Below are 23,649 nucleotides of genomic sequence, written 5' to 3'. Positions count from 1 at the left end.
TCTTCATGAGATCACAAAGGACTGTGCGCCCACACGGATCCCAGGAAAACGATTCTGAAGGTTTGCATTTAAAAGCAGTTAGGTCATCAATATTTCACCGTGGCTATGACTGATTTTTTTTAAACAGGATCTTCCTATTACAGCGGGCTTGTATAACAAGAGCCTCCTGCTGAATTATGCAGCGGATCTGCAAACTAGCTTTCCGAGCGGAGATACATACGAACCCCCGTCACACACACTTTTACTGGCGCACAGGCAGAGTTCAGTTCACTTGTTATCCACAAGTACCAATCAGGATGTAGGTCTCATTAACAGCCTTCTCTAAAAATCCAATAACGCTTTCCATCGGCGCAAACAAGGACCCAGCACATTTACATCAAATCGATCGTTTCTAAGGTTCCTTATAAGACAACTGCACAACTGTAAACAATCAAAGGCAATTTGTATTTTTTTAAGGGGAACTTGTTTGCTGCATGCAAAACTGCCAGTCCCAAAATGCATTAGGGCTGATACTTAGGCTTTCGTTAATTGGGATATACGGGTCTACAGATCTAAACCCTGAATACGGGAAAATAGCTGAGCGTGCTGTTCTTGGTTTTCTTCATTTTCTACACCATTAGATACCAGAAGAAATGATTTTCAGGCTACCGTGGAAGAATACGTAATCGTCTCTTCCTGTAGACAGTAATGAGATCTCAGCCATGTCACAATTAGAGAATGCAGTATGAACGGTACAAATCATGGTCAGAAGTATATGGACGTCCCATTCTAATTAACAGGTTTGGCTCTCAAAGCTAGTCAAAGTCAAAGTCTCGAAGGTTCGCTCATTAGTAGGGTGTTAAGCGGATAATACTGTATGAAACTGCTCAAATGAGATACAAATTCCCAACAAATTTATGCCAACGCATAAACATTTGCAAATTGCCGTGAGAGTGCGACAGCTCTTCCAAATGTTATATTCCACAGTATGCGAGCTATATATCCGCTTTAATTAATTTGCAATTTCGTGTGAAATATCTGAGAAAAAATTGATACTTCAAAATTGTTGATGAATGGGAATTGCACCCAACAACGAAAGGAACAGCAACGACTAAAACAAACAAACAAAACCAAACTGTATTGTAACAAAACAAAACTGTTGCATATCATCACCTGAATGACGGCGTGAAGGACAACATTGTATATTGTACAATGTAGCCTATTATTTAGTGAATATCATATTGCATGCACACTGCACACAGTACTTCTACATTTACACCTGTATTATGAGCGTCTTAAGCATTACTTACAATTTCCAACAGAACAGTCACAATAGCAAGTGGAGATTCTATTTTGGTCGATTCGAAATTTTCATACAGAGTTTTACCGCCATCTAGTGTTCCGCTAAAACATTTGGAAAAATAAATACATAAAGTAAATTATATATTTGGAATCTAAAAAAAAAAAATCAAAAAAATTTTTCTTGCATTTGACTTTATTATTTGACTGTTATTTATAAAAGAAAGTTGAGATGAGTTATGATCACTTTACTAAGACTGCTATTTTAAATAACATCAACATAAAAAAAAACTAAAGCAGACGCATTTTTCAAAACCTCATTAAGTAGCATTTTAACACAAGCGCTTATCAAGTAGGTTAATCATGAAGTTAAATCCCAGAAGTAGATGCATGGATACAGATATAGCAATCTCCCCAGATAGCACTAGAAGCCCTAACAAGTGTGCATTAGGCCTATGCGTTGTTTCTAAGACTTTCACAAACGCTTTAAAACAACATCCAAAAGAAAAAGAAAGACGAATAGGCTACGTGATTTATCCCGAGGATGTTTTATTATTGAGATCACACAGCCTGTGTGTATATTTGAGGTGATAAATGGCAGAGAAGTGTTAACTGAAATCAAGCAGACCTGCGCCTCCTTAAAGTTGTCCACTGGAGCAGAGGGCTGATGAGATCCTCTGGACCTGATATTTGACTTCACTGACCGGTAACTCAAAGCCATGATCTTCCCACTGACCTTTTAAGAAGTTTATAGGTCTTAAAGCTAAACGCAAATTTTCCACGCTTTCTTGTCGGCGTCTAGAAGGATTTTAGTGTTGCCCATGCTGTGAACGCGCCTCCCAGACAACACTTTACTTTCTCCGCTATAAATTGTTGTTGGCAGTTGCTATGGAGATGTCGACGTCAGGGGTAACGTTTTAGGGGTAAAATGAAAGTGCCCCGGTTCGGCAAGACCAGTAAACAATGGTCTCGAACCCGCAAATGCAACACATATAAACGCCTTTTTGCTATTTGAACAAGTATAAAATGCATGGACGGTGTTTATAGTCCGTGATACATTTCCGTAACGTCGACGACGTTATGTTTAGGAATGTGAGGATCGTCTAAAGGCATCAGATTTATATCACTTAAACGCAGGTCATCGGATTAAGAGTTCAAATAATTCCTGTGCTGCAAATGTAGCATTAGGTACTAAAAGTAGTGCGTTTGCCGTGATTGCGAAGAGTCTGTCTCGAGCTCTAACTCGGGTTTACATGACGCTATTCTAATTCCACTGCGAGATTGTAATACCTGAAAATTGTCACAAGAGGGCGCAATTGCTTCGTTTCTTATATATACGATACATTGTAACATGTCAGTGAACAGATGGGTGAATATTGAAATGCAGTATATAACAAAATGTAATTCACTTCCAATTTGCAACCAGAGGCTGTTCGAAATAATTCAGCATAAACTAAGACTAATTTGTTTAAAAGGACAAGAACAAATGGAAAATAGGTGTTTATCCGTCAAAGGGGTAAGCCTATGCAATACATTTGATAATTAAAATGATGTATTTCACTTTTGCAAAGGATAGGCAAAATAAACAAAAGCTTCGCCTTCACCTTTTTTACATTTACTTATTCATTCATTAAATATTTTTGAATGCATTATTTATTAAAATCTGGCAATTTGTTAGATTTTATATAGGCCTGGTGGTGAATTTAGAAATTTATTTATGCTTTTTCACAACTGAAATAACAAAAATGTATATGTCGCAATTGCAATTCAGACTCATTTGTAATAAAATATATGCTGAGGGCCTAACCCGTTCATAGGACCCTCACGACTGCAGAGCTTACCTATATCGACCTTTTTATACAAATGGGATTTTTTTATTTTTTTTTTTTTTAAATAAAGGTTCACTCATGTGGCTATTCTGATGTGAAAGTATTTAGCAGCCTATTTTATAAAATCAAATATATTAAATAAATGGAGGTTTAGATGTATTTATTTATTTATTTATTTGCAAATGAAAAAACAAAAACAAAAAAACATCATAAATGTGCTTCTAGACGTTTCGTAATTTCGGGCTACAGCAATGTGGTATTGCTGAGGTGACCTGTGGGGGGTGTGTAGGGTAGTAGGGGATTCCTGGAGACCCCCTTCTTGAAGAAGACCTCCCCTCTCCCTCCCTTCATCCTTCTCCTCTCCACCAGCTGAAACTCAGGAGCGCCGCCGATCGGTACCGACACCTCTCCAGCGAGCTAAAGCCAAGATGGAGGGTCCGCGCTCAGCGAGTACAGGAACGAATCCCCGCAAGCCACTCTTTGGTTTCCAATGAAGAGGATTTATTCCTGATCAGTCCCTTGATCTCGGAAAATCGACACTGATCCGTCTGTTTGGGGAGTTTTGTTGAGGGAGAATAATTGATCCGAGGATGAGTTCAGGGGAGGGAGAGGACACATCTAAGGAGGCGGCCGACATAGCGGCGTTTTTTAAATCCGGTAAGTGAAGAAGAAGAGAGGGGCGCGCGGTTCGGTGTTTTCGTGATGATGAACCCGCTGATCCGGATCCTGGTTCACGCCAATGATGCGTGACCCAACTGATCACGGATCCGAACGTATCTCCCCCCTCTGAGATGTTGATGATATGGTTGCTGTGAATCTGCAGACGCGGTTTTATGGCCAGATAGAGTTGGCAGGTTAACATATACAGGTCAATCACTTTGAATGCTTTTACGTGACATCATTTATGTGCAATGTGACGTTGCGTTTGAACGCGCGCAAGCGTAGTCACGAAACAAGTCAGCACCCGGTAAAGCAGCGTTTTCTTAAAACCTGATGTCATACGTCATTGTTTATAAGCGTGATGTTTGAGTTCACAGCGAGGTGACGTCATGAAGCTCGGATCAGGCGCTGCCATGTCGGAGGTGCCATGCATCACAATGATATTATACATCACCAGCCCACCGCGTTCATTCACGTGAACACACCATTACCCGACATCCACACGCATCGTGGTTTGAGTTCTGAGCTCATTCTGATTCTTTATGCACCTCTTTGGCAATCTGCTGGCTGGGGCTGTTGCAGTCAGCTGTTGCTGTGATTTGTGTCAGCTGTCTCTGCAGTACCAGGTGCATCCAAGAACTGTGTAACCGGCAATGGACACCCTGAGTGACAGCAGAATCACCATTTCAGTTTTCTCCCCGATGATGATGCATGTGCTTTGCGTAACATGTTGCAAGTTCAGCAGTAGTAATGCACGATAGGACAACAAATGAGGGGCTACAAAGGCTAACGCGTGCGGAAGAAGGTAGAGAAAATCGACGGCCTCAAATGTGAAAACATCGCTAGAGAAAAAAGAAGATTGATATTTGAGAAAACAATATTTCCACGAGTAGTTGCTTAGCACATTTAGTATCCGAAGTCAGCAACTAGCCTTTGGAAGATCATTTGTGAGGAAAAAAATTACTACAAATTTTGCACTCACAAAAAACTAAGATAAATAAATAAAATCCAAAGGCAGAGTCTGATTGATACTGTTTTTGGGCCTCATTTGAAATTTGGTCAGATTAGACTGAAGCGGAAAAAAAAAGTGTAATGAATTTCTGCTGAATATCTCAACAAAGTCACTCTTGTTTCAAGTAGAGGTTGACTGATAAATAACATGCTGAAATGATAAAACACTACGATAAAAATATATTTAAAAAATTAAAAATACACATGGGTGGTATGGCCAAAATATTGGCCAATTTATATAACTTGCTCAGAATATTGTTTTTTGGCAATTTATATTACGTGGCCGTCGAAACAAAGGACTGCTATTTTTGACAAAAGGCTGCTTAATACGGAATCAATGCAAAAACGTATTATTATATAAGGTTAAAAACAATTGACTTCAAACAGTAATACATATACAGTTCTGATTTAATGTAACACATCAGCATGAATTTTAAATATCAGTTTCTGTCCTCAGCTTAAGTCATGTTTCAACATAACCTCATGACGAGTCAGTGATTATTTTGATTTCACCTCTTAAGGCTCTGTGTGCATTTTTTTCCCAGTATAGAACACTTCCAAAAGTTGTTGTCTATGCCGATTAACAGCAACAAACAATAATAAAAAGTTTATTTATAGTCTTGGAGGAGGTTCAAACCAATATACTGTATAGCAAATTTGGTGTAGGTGGTTACTTCTTGTGGCAGTTTGTTAAAATTAACACAGCACCGGCCCATAATAAGTCGATTAGCATTCTTTTAGCGTAGTGTTTGGTGAACTGATTCATGTACCGTTCACGCACAAAAGTAAAAACAAATCAATCACTTAGCGCATGCAAATCGGTATCGCATGTGTGCTTCCGGTATAAATTTATTTATCGAGCAAACCAGTTTTTTTTCATAGCACCTGTGACATTATATGTCGCACTGTACAGCCCTGCGTTATGTTATGATCTTAATGTCAAGAAACAAAGTGTCATAAGTGTAATATTCACACTTCCTGTTAGAGCGAAGGCTTTCCAGGGGTCTATTTTAAAGCACTGCAGCATCCTAGGGCAGTGTTTCAGAACGAAGGCTTCTCGCTCTGACTCCTCCGGTTGGTCTGTTAATTGCCCCACGCCTGCTCAACGCTCAAGTTTTGGCACCTACAAGCTTTCTCTCTGGCTGTCTTTGCGTTAAACACATTTTGTGTTTCCAGAACATTGGATGTCTCATCGGCGCCCTACTTAGTCACTGAGCATTGAAAGCGGTCTCTCTGGGGCAAGACGCCCACCTAAAGAGCTTTTGTTCGGTTTTGAGGACTGTAGCAGATCTTGCGCACCAACCTTGGCCTGCATTCTTGAACTACCTTTTTGATGCTGAGCAAAGAAAATGGCTAGAACTAGCACAGAATAGTGATGGTGGTCTGTTTAGGCATTAAGAGGCATCCTTAAGTGGAACGTTTGACAGATGTTTCAGAGTATTGGTGGCACTGGTTTATCCTGTTTTGTGGAGAAAAACAAGATATAAACGGAATCAGTGCAATCCAGCGTGAGAAATAATATGTAAATAAGATTATTTGCATCAGAAACTATTAATTTAATGACTTTGCAACACCTATAAATGTTAACACATTAAAACGGCTCTACGCACTAATTGGAACATTTAATTTAATACATTATGTAACCTGTTCTATCATATATGTCCAACTTTTGAAGACCCAGATTATTTCTAACTAAACCTCTAACTCAACAAACGTCAGGCTGCATTTCATAAGACGGTACTTTCAAGAAATTTTGATTGGAAATACATTTCAGAGCAAGATCTGTACAAATTATCATGACAATTGCATCTATTTTCATCTTTGTGTATACCATGCAACTTGAGACGGTACATAAATAGCAAGTATTGCGTAAGATTGTGAACCATCTTCTGTCTTGAAGACACAGCTCTTTATACATGACAGCACCACTTATTCACACACTTGTGGGATGATTGAGGTTGTCATGACATATTCAGCCCACTTCACAATGTGGCGGAACAGCTGAAGGCTAGATCACCCAAAACCTGAGCCCTCCCTCAGAGTCTATCAGCAGCAAACCACTTCCATAGAAAATGTTCCCGTCTGAGCTGAGTTACTCTTTTCAACCCTTTGCTGTTCTGTCTTGTAATTGGTACAGCCAAAACCTCCTTTGAAGTCTGTTGCGATATGGAGCGAGAAATTGTGACTTCCGAATCCGCGATTCTCTGTTGTGGTGGCTCTGTGCCTTTTTATGCAAAACATCTCAAGGGGTTGTTGCACCAACTTTCCAAATTTGTAATCACTCAACAGTCTGTTTTTGAAATTAAGGTTTCAAATGAGGTGTGAAGAGCCGTTGCGGCCTCGTTTTGGAAAGCAAAGGACGTTATTAAGTTAATGGATGCCAAACCTTAAGATATTGTTTCACTTCCTCTGATACTGAACTGAATTTTTGACTTGATGAAATGATTGCCATATGAAAGCTATAGTTTTCTCAATAATTGTGCCATTTACCAAATGCAGCCTAATGAAATCGTTCATTTCCTGCACTGGCAGTGTTTGACTTGAAGAGATCTGTCATTGCTAAAATCATTCTCAACTTACGTCTTTTTATGTGTAATTAGAGGTTAGCTAAAAGTGAAGGGAGGATTGTGGCTTGGGATATTTCCTAACATTGCCTCACTTTGATCAACTATAAAACGTAATTACATTGGAAAGAAACATGCTATTTGAGACAATTACACATCTGACTATCACATGATATGAGAAATGAGATCAAATTTTCCCCTTGTACGGTCACTTTATTTTGGATTGTGGGTAGTGGTAATGCTATGGATCGTAGATGCTTGTCTAAAGTAATCGCTCCCCTATAAACGTCCTCAGAAGGTACAGTAAGATAATTTAAAGCCAAAGTGTGTGATGTTTGTCTAACTTGTGTCACCAGGCAAAATTGTACAAATCACTGGAAAAGTTTGGAAAAACAGATAGTTCCCATGTCCAAAATTCACAATTGGTCCACTGTTTTGATATTGATGAGTGGCACTGTATGTAAAAGTTGAAATTCTTTTAACTTAACCTTAAAGTAGTGCATTGTCCCTATCTTAAAGCATTAAGCTAATTTTTTAATGGTTTTATGTGGTTTTAACGCTTGACTTGCATTGTATTGCGTTCATATTCTGAGCACATTTGCATCGGTATTATCAGTAATGTGTATATTAAATGTGGTCTTACTCTTAATTACTGTCATAATACATTAATAGCCTACCCGGTACAAACCTGCTAGAAATAATTGGCGGACAACAAAGCAAAGCCTTGTTGTGCCCTCCAGGTGTGCGTTCCTGTGTGTGTGTGTGTGACATCACATAAAAATGATGAAAACCCAAATCTTGAACCAGAGTCCAACTTATTTAAACTGAATTGCAAGCTTTTTTATGGTAGCCTGTGAGGTTGAGCTTAGCCACTATAGCTTGTGAAGTAGAAAGCCTTGCATTATGTAATATAATGAAGCCCCGAATAAGCAAACATTATCTGACCCTACTCCATACTATAGTGCTGTAATGTGGTCACTGCAGAACTGATTCGACTAAAAAAAAATAACTGTCAAAATAAATGCATCAAACAGCAGCTTAGCTATTGGGTACCATTCATTTAATCTTCCTGTAATGCACTTTGACAATACCATGGTGTCAGAGGGGGTAAAACCATATAATTATCATTCTCATATCATTGTATTTACATGGTAATTCAAAGAATACAATCGTGTTTTTGTCCAAAGTTGTACTTGAAGGGTTAAAATCCTCTTCATTTGTTCTTCATGTCAGTTTTTCAGTCATCTGTGATAGAATGTAAATGCAGAACGGTATTATGGTCCATGAATAGACAATGCTGATATGTCATCTTCTATAATTGGAAGAAGATTATTTCAGTTTACATCCCTCGCTCCATCTCTTGAAGGGGTTTAGAGTACATTGTTTTTACAATGAGGAGCAGATGTTTGAGGGGAGGACGTTACGGATGTGTTTATCTCAAAGTTAGATTTTGAAATGAAGGCAGATGAAACCAATGGGCTGCCCAGGAGAGGAAGTGATGCACACACAGATGCTAAACAGTTTCCTGATTTCTTTTAAAAGTTAAAACCACAGTCATTCAAACACTTGCTGTGTGGGCCCATGAAAACATTCAATGAACCTTAAATGAAGATTAGATGAAGACTATGTATTCTCAAAACAGAAATGTCAAAAATCATGGGTTTTTTTTTCATTGTGCGTTCCATTTAATTTCAATCAAACTGGATGAGATAAATTTCAAAGTGACTTGTTGAAATTGTGATATATATAAACTCAGTTGAGGGTTATATCTAGCAGTTCTGAGAAAAAAAGTCAGAGTTTTAAGATACAAACATTCAGTTGCGAGAAATTCTTGCAAACATGGCAAATAAAAAATGCAAAGGTTTGTGTTCCACAGGGGTGAGTAAATTAGATGTAAATTAGACAATTATGCCAGAATTCTTATTTTTGAGTTCACTACTAAGCCTGAAAATGTGCTGCGTAACATTGTGTGTTTGCACAAGATATACATCAGGAAAAGCTACTGCTGCAGGCGCATTCACCTAAAAACCTGTTGAGGTAAATCATTCATTCCTGCTATGGGTCTTTCCTCTCGATAAGAGACCACTGGGCTTTGCCACTGCCATATAACCCTTATCTGATCAAGAGCTTGTGTATTTTCCAGCAGATGCTCCCAGATCAGCGTTGACATTTGCCATGTAATATTGAGGTTAGGGTAAAGGCCAAGAGTTCTGATGCGGTGTCAGTGAGGAAGGGCAGCGAGTGACTGAGGTCTTATCAGTGAGCGTCAGTCCTCAGTGTGTAATAAGGGAGGATTTTGGCTTAGCTGTACTGGGGGTCGACTCGTTAAAATCAGATCATATCACACGGTCTCAGCGGGATACTCAATAGGCCAGAGAGCATTCTAAAAGCAAGCCACAGGCTGAAGCACACAGATGCTGGAGTGATTTATCTGGAAAACACCGGCAATCGTTAAACTCTATTTATTTGGGAATGCTTAACTTAACTATTTTAAGTTCTTTAAGCAAAACTAATTAGAAGCTTGTTTACAAAATGCCAATAAAACCAACAGGTTAGAGATCGACAGGATGATAACAGAATTGAAATTGCAGCGTTAATGCTAGCTTGAAAGTGTCCACTTGAAGTTTTAAACATCTTTGTTGCACAGTTGTTGTTAGATTTCATTGGTGATTTCATATTTAAAAAATGTAATCGTAAGCTTAGTGAACAGTTTTAGAGAATCTGATGTTTTCCAATACAACGAAATAGGAGCTGCACTTGGATGCCCAAGAGGCTTTGACTTTATTAACCCCTGTCTCTCCCTGTATTTTCAGAATGTTCTCTTCCAAAATGTGAACCCAAGCTTGAGTTGCCCAGTCACCCAGGTAAGACACTGTTATTGCTGAAATTGATTTGTTTGAGCTACATTAATATTTTTGTGAGCTACATTAATAATACGAATTAAAGAAGCGTTCAAATTAGTCTCCTTTTAGCTATTAGCATAAGTTTTAAGATGTTTAATTTAATTAATGTGCCACTATATTAGGCTACCTCACATAATTGTGTTGTTTCAGTTTTTGTTTAATTAGTTTTAATGTCTTGAAATCAAGGTTCAAGAATATGGAATGGCATTTGTTTCGGTTAAGAGAACTGTTCTAACACTTAACACCACCGAGCTGATTGCCCATTTGGCTTTTGGCTGGTTTAAACTATCGATTCATCTAAATGCTTTTATTTGGTTTCATTAGGTCATGCTACATTGGCTTCCTGCAGGGGAAAAGTAGTTTTTTTTCCATTTTACGTACAATTTTTACATTTTTGATTAAGTACAAATGCAACTGAACAGATATGATGATGATGATGATGATGATGGGTTATTACTCTATATACTGAAAATTGTGTTTATATGTCAAGTCTGAAAAAAGTCTTTCCAGGAAATCAGACCTTTGTATATAGCAAATAGATTTTTTTTCTAATCAGACAGTCAGGAGGTTCTAAGACGTGTTTTGAAAGTAACTATACTTGACCCAGTTATGTCTAATATTAGTTGAACATTTGCTCGTCCCAAGATAATATCTCGTGCAGCCAGCCGACACAGTTATTATCTGGTTCTTTAGATTTGCTTAGATTTGTTACAGTGTTAGTTTTATTTTGCTTGCACCCTAAAAAGAACAGCTATTGGTTAGCTTAATCAAATCCGGTGTATGTAGTACAAAACAAAATAATTTTGAGTATTTCTAATATAAATAGCTGAGGTTTGTGCAGAATTCCCCATGCTGTTTATCTCGTTGTTGCCCAAGGTGCACAGAACATTTCCGTGAGTGGCAATGATCTAAATCAGTTCAATAAGCATGTCTAAAAATAAATGGGGGTGCACAACATTTCTTTGTTTCTCACGTTTGTCCCCTACGGCACCTTTCATATGAGACCCTAGCTTGTTATATATTTCAAGCTGTGTCTTTCATAATCATCTCTCTAATGACTACTGAACCTCACAACTACAGTAATAACATGCCAGCAATGAGAACTAATTGTCCAAGCCTTCATTTTTGTTTCTAATTACATCGCAATAGCATAAACTCATAATGAACAAATGAGAAAACACTTAAAACCTAGCAGATAAAAGTTCAGGTTGCTGTTTGTAGGCAAGTGAGCTATGCCCTGTTCCCAGCAGTGGTTTACTCTTTCTCTAATTGGAGACTGAAGTGTATTAAACCCATGCCGAGATGTGCCGGAATCCGGTACGTTCTCAAGTCCAGAGGGAGTCACTGGCACAATGGACACCTCCAGAGGAGGTCTTTATGCTGTCTGCCAAAGTCCTCGACATGCTCATCACCCCCAATCAGTCCCACCATAGCTACTGGCCAGAAGTAAACATGATGGCTCCAAAGATTCTTTAGTACCCAGAACCTTAAAACAGCTCTTTCAGACAGATGGACTCATACATACACATCCAAACACTTTGGTGGGCCTCTGCTTTTAAGCAGGGTTAGGTTCTGCACAATGATGTGTTGATGCTTTAAAAGAACTTTGTAGTTCCCTTAGTTTGACATATAAAGCGATATAGTATAAAGGTTGGTTAACACAAAATACTTTTGCAGTTCTCATAGGTTAGACCTGAAAGCAAGGTGCTTGCATTTGCGCAAGGGCAGTTGTTCAGTTAAGGCTAAAATGTGTATGTTTTTGTCTTACTGTGATAGCTAGATGGGCATTAAAGGGCTAGAAGTATAAAGAGCAAGAACTGACCAGTGCACTTGGTCACACCGGCTAGAGACATCTTCCCAACAGCCTTTATAAATAGCTGACCTAGTACAAGTGGACCATTTTCCAGGTTGCCTGTGAAATATGGCTTGCATATAACCGACAGCTAATTGTAGTTTTCAAATGCAGCGTAAGAGAAGAATTTGTTGGGCCAGACGGTTTTCAGTTCTCTTCATTTAAGTGCTGTCCGAACATGACGGAATTGGCAAGACCTGTCATATATGAAAAGGGACAGAGGGGAATGAATAAACAGGCTATGAAACGGATAAGATCAAGGGACCGGAGTCTAAATCAGATAAAAACGCTGGGTTCTGCAGTTCGTGCTTCCTCCGTGGAAGTGTCTGGTGAGAAGAGGAGAGTCCATGGTACTTAAACGTTTAATTAGTACACTGTTTTGAGGTTCCTAGAGTAGAGTATTTAGAGAAATGGTGATTTTGTTGTTTACGGGTGTAAAACAAAAAAAATATAATAATGATATTAACAACAATAAAGACAGTAATAACCATGTATTGTAAAACAGCTGAGCTTAAAAATGAATGAAAATGTATACAGTAGGGAAATTTCAATATATATATATTGTTTTTCATTTCTACACTTGAAAGAGATATTTTGAATTTGGACTACATTTAAACTGCAAGCTATCAACATTCATGCTGCATCGTTAAGCTTTTGTGTTGACGGAAACTGCAGTAGAGCTTTTATTTTGAAGAAAATGGTTCTCACTACAAATACGGTGAAATGTTTTAATCTGCCGTGAAAAATAAAGCACAACCGGTGGCCATTGCATTCCCAAATGCACACTAAACTCAAAACGAGTCCACTGCATTCAGTCGATTGCATAATGTTTTGCTTTGAAGCATGCCACAAAAACAGACTTCATGAAGAGATTACGCAATATTGTGCTTCCGATACTTTCATATCGTCATGTGACCACAGTAATATTGTCATACCACAATATTCTCAATATTATTACATTCCTAGTGATGCTTAATTTTTATCTACATTTTATCTAGAGCTCAGCTCTATGCAAATGAGAAGAGATTTAATTGTTGAATCCAGTTCAACATCAGGAGAGCCTCACCAACCAAACAATCACTACACAGGTTGCTTCTGGTGTTACTGTAAATAGCACTATTTAATCTAATTGGACCATATTCAACAGAGCTTTACGATTGGCGCAAAGCAGAATTTGTTACATCAGTCCGTCCTGACTATGTAAATGCACATATATACCGGTAATCGTATGGCTTGGTTCACACATAGCATCTAAATGGTGATTTACATCCTATCAAATTGTCAACTGACATACTGGTATTTCACACATAATCCATATAAAATTGTAAAATTCCGTTAATGTTCCAGAGAAGGCTGCACAATTATTACATTTTTGTGCAGCTGATGCAAAATAGGGTTTATATTGTGAAAGTTATTTTTTGTGTTCTTTTCCCTTTCCTTTTTTTCACCACCATTGTTGCCAAATGGAATGCATAAATAATTGCAAAGAAATAATAAAGAAATTAAATGAGCTTTGTACAATAAATGTGAAGGACATCTGTATTTTTTATGATCACGGATCGGTTTCATTAAAGCATGTTTATCATTTGTCTGGCTAAACTGTATCCACGCAGACACTTAACTGACAGATAAAAGTACAGATTTTATAATTTATTGTAAAAATACACAGTGTCAAAGACATTTTGCATCACAGCTAAAATAAGCTTCTTCAGGCAGCAGCTGCACATTACTGCACTGATCATAATGCAGGAGTATCCTTTTCCAGTGTCTAATTCACTCATAACATAATTGTCTGATGGCCAATACCCATATATCAATAAAATAGGTGCCAGTGATACCCCCGATTGCTTGACCAGTCACGCATTACACCACATTAGATTTCAATCATACACATACAGCATAATCTGTATTTCTTGTTTCCCGAATATTCCTGAAGGCAGATAAAAAATACTGAGATATTTACTGAAAGCTTTACTGGACAGTTTATGCATGAAATTGCATTATGTAAATGGCTCTCCCTGCTGTTTACATAGCACCCTGCAGTTAGCGCAGTGTGGGCTAATTCTAGTGTGTTTACTCAACGTAAACAGGCAATATAATTGTCCTCCAAGGGGTTTGCTTGGAATTGTGCTTAGGGTGGAATATCAAGCCATCGTATCACTCCCTAAATAAGTTCAGGCTGTGTGGCTGTTTTATTTGCATTTTTGAAGTGCATTCCAGTTTTGTGGCGATGATTTCTTTTCGTGTGACATTGCTAATGTGATTTCTAGTTGTTTGGCGTAAAAGGGTGGCAGAATACCTCCTAAAGCGTTGGGGCCAGATTTGATTGTGTTATAAACATATTCCTGCCAGTGGGTAATTGCATTATGTTTATATCATAATGCGGTTTATTATCTGTTCAGCAGTACAGTTACACTAACTTTAAATGATTTGGTTAAATGTAGTGTAATTGCAGGACAACTCGAGTTAATTTGTCTAACATCTGTAATCATGTTATATTATGTAATCATAAATGATCTATTTCACAAATATATAGTCAGAATATTTGTGATTCCTTTTAATATGGTCCCTTGTCTACCATATAGTCTATGTTTTCAGATATAATTTATATATAATGTATATATATATATATATATATATATATATATATATATATATATATATATATATATATATATATATGCATAAAACCTAAAGCACAAGCCTCTTCCTCGAAAGCATCCATGCATGTCAGCTGGGTCCATGTCTCAGATCACCACCATCTGATCGGCCCTGCCCCCGACCACCTAACTACCCAATCACATTCCACTAGGAATAGCTCTCACCCAATAGCGAACCATGAGATCATAATGGGTTCTGTCACAGAGCTGCGTGCAGGGGCCCTTGTATTGACTGTAGGAGATGAGAAGGGAAGATGGCAGTGAAAGGGAAGGGAGGAGAGAAATTATAGCCCTGGTTTCATCAAGCCTAGCCTTACTACAGCTGCTGAGTGTGTTTATGGCTGAAGATTTTTGCTGGATGCTTCGGATAAGAAATAATGGCCTTGCAGATCCTCTCTGCAGGGATTTGTAAGTGATGTTTCTTTGATACCTGCTGTGACTGTGCAGTTTGTTGTGTTTTTCCGCGTAGTATAGAGTCATACCTAGGGATTGCATTTGGATTTGCGCTTTTGATTAACATTTCAAATACAGATCGTTGTTGATTACACATGATGATCTTCTATTTCAAAACAGAATGCATGTTTGCAGTCTTTTTGGAGTGCTTTCCGATGGAATTGAATTTGGGATCTCTCTTGTGTAAAATGCCGGTTCTGTTGTGCTTTGTTGTGCTCATGCATAGCCAATATATAATCACATTTATAGCATGAGTATTATCTTCATCTCATGTGTGTAGCAGTGATGTAGCAGTTCTGACATGTGCCAGATTATTCTATATGCTCAGTCTTCTGTGAGTAAGTAGTGAGCATGGATTGGTCTTTGGTTCCCTGAGCTATAAGTGTCCTTGCTGGGTTCTGTGTTTTCATTGGCTCAGGCCTCAGATGCCTGTACGGTTTGCTGCGGTGTGGTTAGAGGCCGTTAGAGTAATTTGCCTATGTGATTTCCTCTTCTCAGTGCCATGTGTTTTCAGTCAAGCAATGAAATTTCGAGCCATTGATTCTATACAAAATGAAACGTGTAGGTTCCTAAACCCTGAAAATGCTTGACAAGTAAAGTCTACTCTGCTGTGCTGAGGTTCTTTTTATTGAAACAGAAAGTTGAGGTCAATCAAGTGTAGTAGCCTATGCTGTTGATGTTCAGTCTTTTAATTTTGACGTCAAATTGTAGGCCAAACTGAAAGGCTGTTTCACCTTGGGTTCTCTCTGGGGAATTTATTAACTACAGAGTTTACGCATTTTACTGATACAAAAAACAACAAAAAAATAGAGTTATTCTAAAACCCCATAGGAACTGGATTGTAGGACTACTATTTGAACAGCTGTGTTTTATAATGAAGAAATCCAAGCCATTTCCCCCCAAAAAACAACAACGGCATTTACGTTTGTAAGTTTTTATGTTTATAAGACTCGGGGGATGTTCTCTTTGTAGATTGTAGATATGCCCATGCATAAAAAATGACTTAATTTTTGTTGTCTGTTTTGTAACGATTGTACATTTTAATTGTTACACATACACATGCTGAAAGTCATTGTATCGACTTTGTAGAGAATACTAGCATATTGAGGCTAATGAAGCTAATAAATATAAAGTAACTTGTCCTAGATCAGGGGTGTCAAACTCAATTCCTGGAGGGCCGGAGGCCCCAGAGTTTAGACTCAACCTTAATTAAACACCCCTGATCCAACTAATCAAGTCCTTTAAGCTGTAGTGAACACTGCATAGTATGTGTTGGAGCAGGGTTGGAAATCTGCGTTGTCTTTGTCCCACTAGGAACAGAGTTTAACATCCCTGGCCTAGAAGTTTATTTTATTTGTTTAAATATAATTTTTTTTTATACGTTTTATAAATATACCTGCTGTAAACTGTACTTTATAATGCATATTTAATTCTTTATAATGAATTAATGGATGGATGGATGAATGAAAATGAAAATTTTTATTATTTGTTGTTTAGACATTTCAAATAGTATTTTTATACCTTATCTTGGCACCTGTTCTTCAAGGTGGTTCTTTGGAGACGCTCCAACTCCCTGTCGACGGCGCCAATGTCTTGGCAAATCTTGAGATGCCCTAGAGAGCGAATCGGTTCAAAACACAGTGCATCCATCTGCACATACTGTCGCATGTTATATGTGCGAAGATGCATGCATTTCATTAAAGCCGGGAAGACAGAAGGTAGATTCACTTTCATATTTCAGATATATTGTGTAGTAAATGTAGTAAAATATTAACATCCTTATTTTACTCCTGCATTATGAAGTAACCTAAGAGAACTCTTCCATATGATGAATCAATTTCCGTGTGCTTTCAATCATTCTGGAGTGAAAGGCAGAGAGTGCTTTAGGAATCGTTGGATTAATTTTGAATTCTCATCCCAGGAAATCCCACAACCTCACAACCTCACAGGCTCTAAATATTTTACGATGTTGTCAATATTCATCTATCTTTTAGAGGAAATGGTACAAACCAGCACTCCTCGGGTAACACTGCTAAAAACGTCTTTTTCTTTCACTTACGAATCAGAGAAGCCGTAGGTGGATGTGTCTGCTGTTTGTGGTGTGTTTTGTGTTTCACAAGGTCACTTAGGAGACTTGTGACCTTAGAGGATGCCACAGAGAATAGTGTTGGATGTACATAAGATGCTCTCCTCTGGTTTCTATTGATCAGTAGTATTGCTGAATTTAGATACAGCCCTGCTCAAATAAGACATCAGAATATTATAAAGACATTATGAACATTAAAGAGTTACTCCACCCATATTTTTGGAGTATATCTTTTTATTTTTTTATAATATCACCCTTATTTTTATCTGGCAGTCAATGGGACAGTCACAAACCTCCTAGTTTTTTATCCAAAATATCTGAAATTGTGTTCCAAACATAAATGAAGCCTTTAACAAAGTAAACAAATGGCCTTGTGTTATTTATCCTATTTATACGGTGGGATCTCATTTCGGTTTGTCTACTTGTGCGTTCAAGTCATGTCGGGTACATCGTATTTACGAGTTGAAAGCACACGAACGCAACCACAAATTTGTTGTTAAGAGGGAGAAATTTATCATTTTTTTAAAGCTACGAGTGATATTAATATGATGTTACGATATTAACATCTGTTGTCTCACTATTAAGACATGAATACAAAAAAAACATTAAAAATCATTTTGTAAAACTTTTAATAAATTGATATTTGAAGTTTCATTATTCTAATTAATTAGCCATATTTTTTGAAACACTGACTACCGCTTCAGGACATAACATACTAAATCTAAAGTGCTACAGATATAAATAAGGACCATTAAAAATATGTATAAAATATATCTTTTTTTCAACAACATATTTTCATTATTCATGAGCTGTCTGTGAAACATCGTACACATCTCCATACAGTCTTTCCAGTGAGTTATCGTTATCACTTTAATTACAGCTTTTTTTAAGTAAGTTTTTTTTCACTTTTGGAATATAATGTGTTTTCATCACCCCGGACACTTCTATGTCTATGTTTTTATTATTTATACTAAGCAACAGAAACGGCTTGTGGGTATTGTAGTTTAAAATATGGAGCGATAATAAAGTACATGCTGACACCTGCTGGGCGGACCTTGTTTAAAACTAGAGGTTGACTTTATAACATGTGACCTTTTGGATGTCACATATTACTGCACTTCAGTTCATTGCAGTGATATAATAGTACAATAACATAACAAGAGGGTTATTGAAAAATAAATCCAGGCTGTAAGCAATAGTCAGACGTGTGTCTGTTTTAAAGAAGGTTTTAAAGGAGTGTCTTCTTCACGAAGTATATATTTTGGAGAGTTTTGGGGTGGAGTTTGGGCAGTTGTGGTTGTACACTGCATGCCTGCGTGGAAACCCAGTTTGGGAGACCTGCAATTAGCAAAATAAGAGCAGTGTGTCCAAAATTAGGAGCAAAAGCCGCACTCCTCTCTCTCTCTCTTGTCCTATTTTTCAGAGTCTTTTAAGAAATCTATGAGGAAAGTTTTGCTCTTTGATGATGCTGGTGAAGACTTAAAGGAATGCTGAGCTTATTAATAATGCAGAGCTTGGAGAATCCTGGAAATGTAATATTCCGTGGGATTCTTACCTTTTCCGAAGGTCACTGAATGCTTTTGAAAACAACGGAGAATTTTAATGTAGTGTGTACACTTGTTCAGCCTACGCTTTGGTTAAATGTAGTTGGATAATAATGATATCAATATCAAATATGGATGGCCGTTATGAAAAGGCTTTACTGAGATCATACTTAGCAGTGTGATAACTTTATATTTTATAAAATGATATGTTGGCTAAATGTATTCAACCGCAGGAAGAACCGAGCACCCACATAGACACTATAAGCAACTATAAGTTGATAAAAATGTAATATATTGCAGTTAACAGTTTAAAAAAATTGTAACTTTAATCGAGCTTGATTTTGGTCAAATATTTATTATATAATAAATAAAGCTAGTGAGCCACAATGCCAACACAGTGTTTTATTATTTAAAAATAAAGTACACTACCTATTCTCTCATTGTGCCCTTCTTGCATGTGACTTTATATTCACACAAAGACTAAAGGAAATGGAACACCGTGGACCCCCTGCTTGGTGAAAATGAGATGAGTCACATGAATTTAAGGCTTTAGTCAGCTGGATAGACTTGTTGAACGCCTCAAATTCATCGGGAATTGAGTTTAACCACCTCACCAGCTGCATTAGAAATTGATTGACGTCACTTGGCTGGGTGATGTCGCCCACCTCGTATTAATCTGTCCCTTCCTCATACTTCCACGTACAAATCTTGTTTGTGCTGCAGACATGGACTATGCCACACATTATGTGGATTCTTTAGAAAAGGTGTGCTGTTACTTTTTTAAGCAATCAGACTCATCAGATTAAATCCTTATAGACACTATCATTCAAAAGTGTGAGGACAGTCTCTCTCTCTCTCTCTCTCTCTCTCTCTTTAAAAATTCAGTAAACCTTATGTATGTGGAAGCATTGATACGTTTTTTTTTTTTCTTTGATGTAAAGCAAGTTCATAAAAACAACATTTATTCAAAATAGTATTTTATTAGCATTGTCTGTCCCTATCTTTATGGTTTTGAGTTGACAGAGCCTCCTTAGGTCAACGCTTACTTTATTGAAATTCTTGGTGGTTTTAACCAAACTTGAGCCTCAAGGCTGCTTCAGGGCTACAAAAAGCCTCCTCTTCATTTATGGGCTGTATGTGCTGAGATGGAGAGCATTATATCGGTAATGACATTCGTGCTCCGTTTGCTCCCACATGCAGACTGAGATGTGACGTTATGTGCAGAGATTGACGCTTCCGATAGAATCCAGTAATCAAGAGACACCCTTGCAGAAGCAAATCTTTTTTTATCCGTGTAATTGCTATATGAATCATAGATTGCGTTAAGATTGCATGTAAGGAAAACCATTCCACGTTCACTGACAGTAGTGGTTGATAAAATATTTGTACCCTCGGCAACTTTTGCTCATCCAGATACATTTTCTATTACTTTCGGCTCCAATGCAGTTCCCAGACCGCACAGTGTGTTGTGTATAAAATAAGGTTAGTACATACCTGCAAATGTGAGTTGTTTGTGTGTAAACAAAGCAATCAAAGCAAAAAAAGTGGAAAGTAAAGCAAGAAAACAAATAATTGTATACATGCATACATACATATATATATAAGATAACATTAGAAAAAATTGGATTTTATCTACATTTTTGTACATTTTGTACATAGGACATAGGAAACAGAAATTCATACTTCAACTTATATATATATATATATATATATATATATATATATATATATATATATATATATATATATATATATATACACTCAAAATCTAGTATTTATAGATTTTTTTATTAAATTATATATTCATGTGCACATTACGTAAAAATTGGATGACAAAAAAACTGTAATGATGAATTGTTTGTTGTCTTTCATCACCTTTTCTCCTGTTACTTGTTTTTCTGGTAGTTTTATTCTTTTCTTTTTTCTTCTTTTACATCACAAATGGCCTCCCCTGTTTTCCCGTGCTTCTCCATTGACTGTAAAGCAATATACGGTCGGCCCTGACTGGACAGCAATGACAGGACAGCTCAACAAATAACATGCAACTCAGTCAGGCCGGTGTAATGTATTCCTTCTCCCTGGGCAGCAGCACGCTCAACACCATCACTGCTCTTACGGGCTGACACGACCCCAGGGTAAAGTTACATACATGTCTGTCAAGTGAGAGATCGAAACCGAAATGCGCTGCTATATGTTGTAATGGACTTCTGCATTGTGTTGCTGTTATATATGTGCTGAAGGAATATTAGCAGCTCCTGTCATACTGGAATTCAGGGTGATGTCATGTATTCCAGTGAGCTGAATGGACATATGCATATCACAGAGAAGCTGACATTAAAGAGAGCAAGATGGCCTACATCTTATAATTATACATTACATTGTTTATGCTCACATCTCAGTGTTCATGCATTTGCTTGTTTTACCATTTCAGACGATACATTTTGTTGTCTAAGCAGCAAATAAGGGCAGTCTCACCACAGAAACAACACAGACATACAGAAACAACTACAAATGCAGTAGCCAAGGCGGGGAAAATGCATTACTTTTAACTTGTTTATTTCGCCCATCTGTGAAAAGAACTGCAAAGTAGAAGGCAAAGCCACAAGGGCTTGTTGTTTAAATCTATTCCTTTATGCGCAGCTGGCAGTTCTGTGAAGATAAAACTCATTCTGTAGTGTCTGTGGCCTGATATTCTGCCGCAAAATGTATGCTGTGTTTTGCCCTTGGCTGAAAAGTGTACCGAAAAGTTTATTAATGTACACAGATGTCTTTGCTGGAAGACTCGGTTCAGTGTTTTCTCTCGTCACTGGCAACTCATTGAGCTCTTTCTGAGAAAGTCGGTAACTGTATCATCAAGTGGTGGGGTATTTGAGTGCAAAAGGATGAACTAATTCCATCGTGTCACTGTCGTGGTTATTATTAAACAATAGTGGGTTTTACACTTGGTCACCTGCTCAACGGGGGGCAGGAGTGTTATGTTTAAAGCGATACTAAAGTGGACTAGGGGGCATTTTGGGGATTAGAACCGAATGCCAGATGAGTAGCACCTCCCGGTATGGAATAGTGCAGCTGTGTTCGTGTGCCCATTTTGCTTTAACCACGTTGTAACCCTTCTAAGCTCAACAAGTCTTTCGCCCGCCCTCTCTTTTTGTTGGGCGGCTAAATCAGCCTGTGACTGGCAACATTCTCTGGTTATTTTAAACACAGGACTTGTGACCTCAGGCTGCACAGGACTGTTATGAAGACACTCACGTATCCGGGTGCCAAACTTCACTTCTCGTACCTTAAAACAACAACATAGTCATGTTGTAGAAGTTGCATGATTTATGAGGCGATTTGAGTCATGGCAAACCTCACAGTTCTCTTTCGCTTTCTCTATGTGGGCTTTGTGAGAAACAGGCAAGGACGCCTCACTGAGTGGGGTCCAGCATTTGATAAAGGTAGGTCAGAGCTTTGTTACAAGAAGCTTTTGTACATGTGAGCTTTGAGCATGCTAGTTCAACAGATTTTGAACATGAAAACTTGTTTACGCTGGAGTTGTAATGTAATGATTTCAGGAAGATCGATAATGGCTAATGTACCTAATTAATCCAAAATTAGCATTATCGTAACTATTGTATTAGCTAATAATTATGCCAATTTCGCAATATTCTCAATTCACGCAGTGAAGAATTCATTATAAAGGCTAATTGTAGAATATGTATGTACATGTGCATCTACAGTATCATTGGCCATCAACCACAATGCTCTCCAGATTTTGGCATCAGCAACTAAAAAAAGCAAGACATTTGTATATGATAAATGTCTAGAGCATTATGAGGAAATGTGCTTCCTTTAAGAACAGTGTGCGTTTACTGTGATGTATTTAGATATAATTAGCATATGTAGGATGATGATGCATCATCCAATATATTCTTAGGGCAAAACATGATTTGCTCATTTAGTTGTACGATAACCTCCTACCCATGGAAACCATAGTGTATTTGCACCAGCTCTCATTTGATATTACAGAATATAAAACAAATTTCTGATGTATTTGCATGCAGTGATTTCCTTTAGTCAGAATTAATCAAGTCTAATTTCAGATTCTGAAAGTTCTGCTTACATGAATGAACCCTAAATGAGGTGAGGTCACACTTTATTTAAGGTCCAATTTTCACCGTTAACAAACCTTTAACTATGACTTTTGCTTAAAAAATCTTAATTTTTGCTGCTTAATGGGTCATTTTTAAGTTTAGGTGTTGGGTAGAATTAGGGATGTAGAATATGGTCATGCAAAATATGCACTTTAAACAACCAATATGTTAATAATTGGCATGCTAATAAGCAACTATTTAATATGAGCGAGAATTGGTCCCTATACTAAAAAGTGTTACCATATTTGTTTTCTTGTGATATACTATAAAAGAGAGTAAACGTCAGCTTTAAAACTGACCAGGATGTAAGGCATAAGATGTAAAACACGCACATAAAACATACTGTATGCAAACATGCATCATACCACTGTGCATGTGTGCAAGCTGCTTTTAGGAACTTAGTGAAGCATCTACATGCTTAATGTTTTTTTCCTGTTGTTTGGATAATTTTCAGATCTACATCACCCCTTTCAATCTGATCATAATGTCATTGGATCGAGCTCAAATGATTGAGGTGTTTACGTGAAGGCTTTTCAGTTTGATTAAGCATTCAATCCAATACAAATGGACTACAATTTCTCCTTCCCACGTAATGCCGGTGTTATGTGTTCTGAGCAATATCACACCATGCTTGTTCAATTAGGCTAGATGAGACTGAGACTGTTTCTTTCCA

At 37.6% G+C, this 23,649-nt stretch overlaps 2 protein-coding genes across 2 annotated transcripts in view; one reads left to right on the top strand and one right to left on the bottom strand.

The window, feature by feature from the left end:
* dnah5 (dynein, axonemal, heavy chain 5) overlaps nucleotides 1–2,085 on the bottom strand; it is an 89,275-nt gene extending 87,190 nt beyond the window's left edge. The window contains 1 exon segment of the mRNA XM_043261668.1: nucleotides 1,907–2,085. Coding sequence (XP_043117603.1) covers nucleotides 1,907–1,999 — 93 coding nt within the window. The 5' untranslated portion in view covers nucleotides 2,000–2,085.
* A 1,382-nt stretch (nucleotides 2,086–3,467) lies between these two features.
* triob (trio Rho guanine nucleotide exchange factor b) overlaps nucleotides 3,468–23,649 on the top strand; it is a 94,732-nt gene continuing 74,550 nt past the window's right edge. Inside the window, 2 exon segments of the mRNA XM_043261624.1 lie at nucleotides 3,468–3,764; nucleotides 10,156–10,206. Of these exon segments, the coding sequence (XP_043117559.1) occupies nucleotides 3,698–3,764; nucleotides 10,156–10,206 (118 nt within the window). The 5' untranslated portion in view covers nucleotides 3,468–3,697.

The sequence above is a fragment of the Puntigrus tetrazona genome, chromosome 16 (genome assembly GCF_018831695.1).
Source record: "Puntigrus tetrazona isolate hp1 chromosome 16, ASM1883169v1, whole genome shotgun sequence".
NCBI classification, from domain to species: Eukaryota; Metazoa; Chordata; class Actinopteri; order Cypriniformes; family Cyprinidae; genus Puntigrus; species Puntigrus tetrazona.
Note: the sequence above shows the minus strand (reverse complement) of the source record. Positions and strands in the feature narration are given on the sequence as shown.